The sequence below is a fragment of the Ictalurus punctatus genome, chromosome 2 (genome assembly GCF_001660625.3).
Source record: "Ictalurus punctatus breed USDA103 chromosome 2, Coco_2.0, whole genome shotgun sequence".
Taxonomy (NCBI): domain Eukaryota; kingdom Metazoa; phylum Chordata; class Actinopteri; order Siluriformes; family Ictaluridae; genus Ictalurus; species Ictalurus punctatus.
Window position 1 is genome coordinate 39309503 of NC_030417.2, and position 5906 is coordinate 39315408.

The 5906-nt window shown below is 42.0% G+C and overlaps 2 protein-coding genes across 4 annotated transcripts in view; both read right to left on the bottom strand.

The window, feature by feature from the left end:
* elob (elongin B) overlaps positions 1 to 3995 on the bottom strand; it is an 8466-nt gene extending 4471 nt beyond the window's left edge. Inside the window, exon 1 of the mRNA XM_017496406.2 lies at positions 3888 to 3995. Within this exon, the coding sequence (XP_017351895.1) occupies positions 3888 to 3890 (3 nt within the window). The 5' untranslated portion in view covers positions 3891 to 3995. The remainder of the gene's footprint in view (positions 1 to 3887) is intronic.
* On the bottom strand, positions 7 to 3880 carry LOC128629283 (octapeptide-repeat protein T2). Of its 3 annotated transcripts, none has more exons than XM_053676657.1 (2): positions 2538 to 3880; positions 7 to 2398 (listed from the first exon to the last, which is right to left on the bottom strand). In XM_053676657.1, exon 2 carries the CDS (start codon positions 1744 to 1746, stop codon positions 799 to 801), a length of 948 nt encoding a protein of 315 aa, XP_053532632.1. In that variant the 5' UTR covers positions 1747 to 2398; positions 2538 to 3880; the 3' UTR covers positions 7 to 798. The 3 variants fall into 3 exon arrangements, with proteins under 3 accessions (XP_053532632.1, XP_053532627.1, XP_053532630.1); XM_053676652.1 differs by having other exon boundaries at positions 7 to 2442; XM_053676655.1 differs by having other exon boundaries at positions 7 to 2460.
* Positions 3996 to 5906: the final 1911 nt, after the last annotated feature.

Here is a 5906-nt window from a genome sequence, read left to right on the forward strand (position 1 = left end):
TAGGAGGAAACAGACCACGTGTCACTTTACTGATACTCACACTACAGGAGGAAGTGGATTAGTGTGAACTTCAGTACGTTTACATGGACAACAATAATCCGATATCAACCCGATTAAGACGATACTCTGATACTCAACCGTTGGATGGTAAACAAGAGCACGGCTGTGTCCGAAACCACGTACTTACCTACATGTATCGTGTATAGAAATACATGTATCGCGGCTACTATATAGACGGTAATTACGCGGTTTGGGACGCAGCCCACGGCTTCAAGCAGTCGTCTATTAGCGCGTACAGCACGACTAATAATTAACCGCACTTGAAGCTTTCGTAAAATTAAAAATAAAAACACCCAGAACTGTATACGGTCCCATAACGGAGACTAACTGTGTGTTGATGCGTGAAATTCTGGAGGGTCGTCGGACGGCGTGGCGCGGGGACGTAATGACGTGTGACGTCAATCTAATTATGTTCTAGAACATAAAACAGGAACATGAAAGGAGTATTCCAAAAGCAACTCATGTAAACACCTTAATTAGAATATTGTCTTATTCAGAATAAGGTCAATAATTAGATTACTGCTGTCCGTGTAAACGCAGTCACTGACACCACATTCAATCTGAATTATTTACATTCATACACAATACTGAAATCAGCTACAGCACAACACCCACACCACCTTCACATCAAATCTCAGCAAGAACATCACCGAGTGTGTGAACATCGCTTCTCTCTCTCACTCACTTTCTGTCTCTCCATCTCTCTCTGTCCGTCTCTCTCTCTGTCTGTCTCCCCGTCTATCTCTCTCTTTCTCTCTCCCTGTCTCTCTCTCTCACTGTCTCCCCGTCTGTCTCCCCGTCTGTCTGTCTCTCTCCATCCCTCTCCGTCTGTCTCTCTCCATCCCTCTCCTTCTGTCTCTCTCTATCTCTCCCCGTCTGTGTCTCTCTCCATCCCTCTCCGTCTGTCTGTCTCTCTCCATCCCTCTCCGTCTGTCTCTCTCCATCCCTCTCCGTCTGTCTCTCTCCATCCCTCTCCTTCTGTCTCTCTCTATCTCTCCCCGTCTGTGTCTCTCTCCATCCCTCTCCGTCTGTCTGTCTCTCTCCATCCCTCTCCGTCTGTCTCTCTCCATCCCTCTCCTTCTGTCTCTCTCTATCTCTCCCCGTCTGTGTCTCTCTCCATCCCTCTCCGTCTGTCTGTCTCTCTCCATCCCTCTCCTTCTGTCTCTCTCTATCTCTCCCTGTCTGTCTTTCTCTCTCCATCCCTCTCGGTCTGTCTGTTGCTCTCCATCTCTCTCTCTCCATCCCTCTCCGTCTGTCTGTCTCTCTCTCTCCATCCCTCTCCGTCTGTCTCTCTCCATCCCTCTCCTTCTGTCTCTCTCTATCTCTCCCCGTCTGTGTCTCTCTCCATCCCTCTCCGTCTGTCTGTCTCTCTCCATCCCTCTCCGTCTGTCTCTCTCCATCCCTCTCCTTCTGTCTCTCTCTATCTCTCCCCGTCTGTGTCTCTCTCCATCCCTCTCCGTCTGTCTGTCTCTCTCCATCCCTCTCCTTCTGTCTCTCTCTATCTCTCCCTGTCTGTCTTTCTCTCTCCATCCCTCTCGGTCTGTCTGTTGCTCTCCATCTCTCTCTCTCCATCCCTCTCCGTCTGTCTGTCTCTCTCCCTCTCTCTCTCTCTCTCTCTCTCTCTATCTCTCCCTGTCTGTCTCTCTCCCTCTCTCTCTCTCTCCCTGTCTGTCTTTCTCTCTCCATCCCTCTCCGTCTGTCTGTCTGTCTCTCTCCATCCCTCTCCGTCTGTCTGTCTCTCTCCCTCTGTCTGGCTCTCTCTCTCTCTCTCTCTCTCTCTCTCTCTCCGTCTCTCTAAAACGCATATTATTTTACAGAGAAACCAGAAAGCATAAACTCCTTAGTCCTGAACCCTTTTCATGTGTTGGGAAACTTTACAAAACTCTGACTGTTACACTGCACTAACACTGGAGACTCCTTCCATAAATGAAAAAGTCCCCGTGTGTGAGCCGTTACTATAGAAACGAAAACACATCAGCATGAGCGTATTAATATAAACCTGAAACTGAACACAAAATGATTTTGTTGAAGATAATTTTTTTTTAAAAGCTTCCAGACTGAAAGCGCTCATTTAAACAGCGTTTAAGCGGTTCTTCAGTTAAAGGAAGTACCGCTTAAAACAGAAACATTTTCCCAACAGACCCAAATTCCTGTCCAGAATTCCTCACTTCCTGCCTGGACACTGGCCAGGAAATAGACATTTCCCCAAACGGTCCTACAAAGGAACGAATACGAACGCTGATACGAGCCGAGAGATTAGGACCGTCTGCCTGATCTGCTGCAGGTCTTCTGCGTGCTGCCGAATCAGCTCCGACTCTACAAGACCTCTGAAGGATCCCTGTGGGGTAAATCCCGTCAGTCAGATTGGACTTCCAGCACATCCTACAGATACAGATCGGACTGAGATGCGAGGGATTTGAAGACCGCGGCAACACCTTCACCACATTCCTCCTCACCATTACCATTAAGGGGTGTACCTGCTCTGCAACGTGTAGACCGGTGGCACACGCCAAAGTGCCTGCAGAACGTCACACTCCCTCCACGGGTTTGTCATCTTCCGACAGCCATCTCTTCAACAGATCAGATCAGATCAGATCAGACCAGCCCACCTTCTTCCGCTGCTCCATGGTCCAGTCGTCTGGCCATAACCATCTAACCCTTATCAAAGTCTCCCAGGTGTCCTGTATCCAACATGTCGACTACAAGAACCGACTTCTCGTCTGGCGTCTAGAAGATTCCAGACATCAGCGCGCGCGCGCGCCATCGCTACGAGATGAACGGCGTTAACGTTCTGGCTCAGGTTTCTGATTAATGCAGTGTTTATTGGTTGTATTTATTCTCGATGCTTCTATAAGAATATATAAAGAGTCATCTCTCGTGTGTAGAGGACGTCATTAACTGATCTTTTTATGTCATTCAAACCGAAATAAACAACAACAAAAACAAACATATTCTTTCGGTTCAGAAACAAACCGAGGACATAAACTTTGACTGACAGGCGAGCGTGTTCGTAGGCCACGCCCACTTTATGGCAATGACGTCACAAGGCACTTAAAAAAGTGCAACAACGAGAAAACAAAACTTTTGTTAAAAATGAAAAACGACAGCGTTTCGGATCCTTTGTCTCTCTGATTCAGGGGGGAAACAGAGCAGCTTTAATTACATTTGGAAGAAAGAAATTTAAAAAAGGAATAAATATTTCAATTTTAAACAAAACAATTACTTGACTTTTTTTTAACAGTTAAATCTCCTCCACAGCTCCGGAGCTGATCTTTAATTAATCATGCAGTTTTTTAAAATATAATTAATTCTGAACCAATAAAGTGATTCATTTCCATCCGCGAATCTTCCGTTCTTCCTCCGTTCTTCCAGGTCATTTCATTTCATTAAGCTAGGCTAGGCTAGGCTAGGCTATGCTAAGCTAAGCTAGCTTGCATGTCACAGCGGTGTGACCATAAAATAAGAATGTTAGCTAGCTAGTTCACGCAAATTTCAGATAAAAACTTTCTTATGCTATTGAATCCGATACGTCCGTTTGAAACATTACAATTTATTTTTAATAAACCAGAACAAAAACATTTCGGCTAATCAGCTAAGACTAGCTAGCAAACGTTAGCGTGCTAAAAATACAGCCGCAGGGAGATCCTGCATTGTCAGCAGTTTTACACAAACACTGGAGTATACTCCTGACAGAAATGCAAATAAAACACGATTTCAGAGTCAAACAGTAAAAGTGTAGAAATTATTCAAAATTAATAAGTAAATAAATAACACTCGCTTTCGGATTGTTTTTGTTTGTTTTTATGCTAACATAAATCCTCACTCACCATTTCTCTGCCGGCTGCTAGTCTTCCTCTTTCCCACAATGCACCGCGACCATCACACCGCCGCGAGCACCGTTCCAACTTGCTCCTCGGATCCCTCCGCGCGCGCACTACACGCAATAAGTAACAAGGGCTCCTGCGCACTTCGTAGTGCACTATGTTTAAAACAAAGCGCCGTTTGGGAGTGGCCCAGATGGAGGTTTAACACCGAAGCTTTGATTACTTTCTTTATTAAAGAAAATAAATGACGTGTTTAATCGCCTAAAAAGTCTTTTAAATCCACAAACAGCCTTAAAGTTTAGAAAAATATTTTAATAAACAACACAGGCATGAAGACAGTAATTAATGACGCTTAATAAACAGAAACATTTCTGTAGCTTTAATCAAATCTTTTTAAAATAAACATTTCAGAAATGACAGGTGGTTCATTTAAAGGGAGCTCTGGTTTCCCCTCACACGTTAAGCACTGCATTGTTGAGAAAGTGTCTTATTAAGCTTTTTATTCATTTACTTTGATCTTATTATTGCGCTGATGACTTTGATCTGATTTTTACTTTGATTGTGAGCGTTAAAATATTTGTTCATTTGTAAGTATCGAGTAGCGTGTCTGATTATTTACGTATTCATTTTGTTTGTTAGTTAGTTAGTTGGCTGGTTTAAAAGTGTCCACATTGTAAGCTAATTCAGACACCTGAAAATAATAAATAAATAAATAAATGATCAAATAAATAAATAAATAAATAATCAAATGAGACGAGATTTTAAAAAAAAATAAAAAAAAATACACATAGAAATCAGCACAATACCTGAGACAGGACATTTAGGAGGCACAAAAGCCTCATAATCATAATAATATATTATTATTTCATAACACACTAAAAAGGAACATAGAATTTGTTAATGCCCTTTAATTATTTAATATATTTATTAATAACAGATTATTTTTTGGTGCTGTTGTTGCTGTCTTATTATTATTAAGAATAATAAGAATAAGAATAAGAATAATAAGTACAATAAGAATAAGAATACGAAGCGCAGCAGGGCCGTATCCTACATTCCTCACTGCCCCTGGATCAGTGCACGAGGCGGGGTGAGCAGAGGTGTCTCCTGCACCCTCAGTAGCGCTACACGTCCCACACGACGCCATTTTGAATCCCGGAAAGAAAGAAAAGCCCTGAGGAAGATTATTCACTGTCACTAAACTCCGCACATCATCACACCGAACAGCAGCAGTTACTCAGCGTTTCACCAAACCCGCAAACACGCTGATCACTTCTTCCTTTTTAATAAAACGTTTGAATTGAATTTGTTTGAATGTTGCCATGCCAACAGCAGCATGAGCACGTGACCGAGCCGCGACGATGCCCCCGGGGTAAGTTTATTACCTCTTAATAAACAAACTCGAGGCATTTAACTCATCACTCAGGTCAGTCAGAGGATTATTATTATTATTATTATTATTATTATCATTATTATTATTATTATTATATGAAGTGCAGGAGGTTATTACTGACATCCGTTTATTACAAACAAACAAACAAACAAACAAACGAAAGTGATTCATCAGATCAAATGAATAGTTTGAGTCTGAAAGAGTTTATGAAGTGTCCAGATCAACACTTAAACCTGCACACATGATGAAACTCTCATGGAAATATGCACACACATACATACACAGTGCTCTCCATTAATATTGGCACCCTTGGTAAATATGAGCAAAGAAGGCTGTGAAAAATTGTCTTTATTGTTTAACTTTTTGTAAAATAAATAAATAACATCAGAAGAATACTCTGCTGTCATGGATATCAAACAATTACAAATACAACACAGGTTTATCAAAAAAATATATATATATATCTTTGTTAAATATAGGTGTGCAACAATTATTGGCACCCCTGTGAATTCATATGAGAAACTATATTTGAAGTATATTCCCATGCTGATGCTGGGACTAGTACTGTTCCGGAGTGTGGGATCGGTGGCATCTCTAGTTTATTTTTGAAATCACCGCCGTGCTAAACT

What these genes read in the sequence shown, in the direction of transcription:
- LOC128629283 (XM_053676657.1), bottom strand. Translation starts at nt 1,746, where the DNA reads ATGGAGAGAGAAAGACAGACAGGGAGAGAGAGAGAGAGGGAGAGAGAC.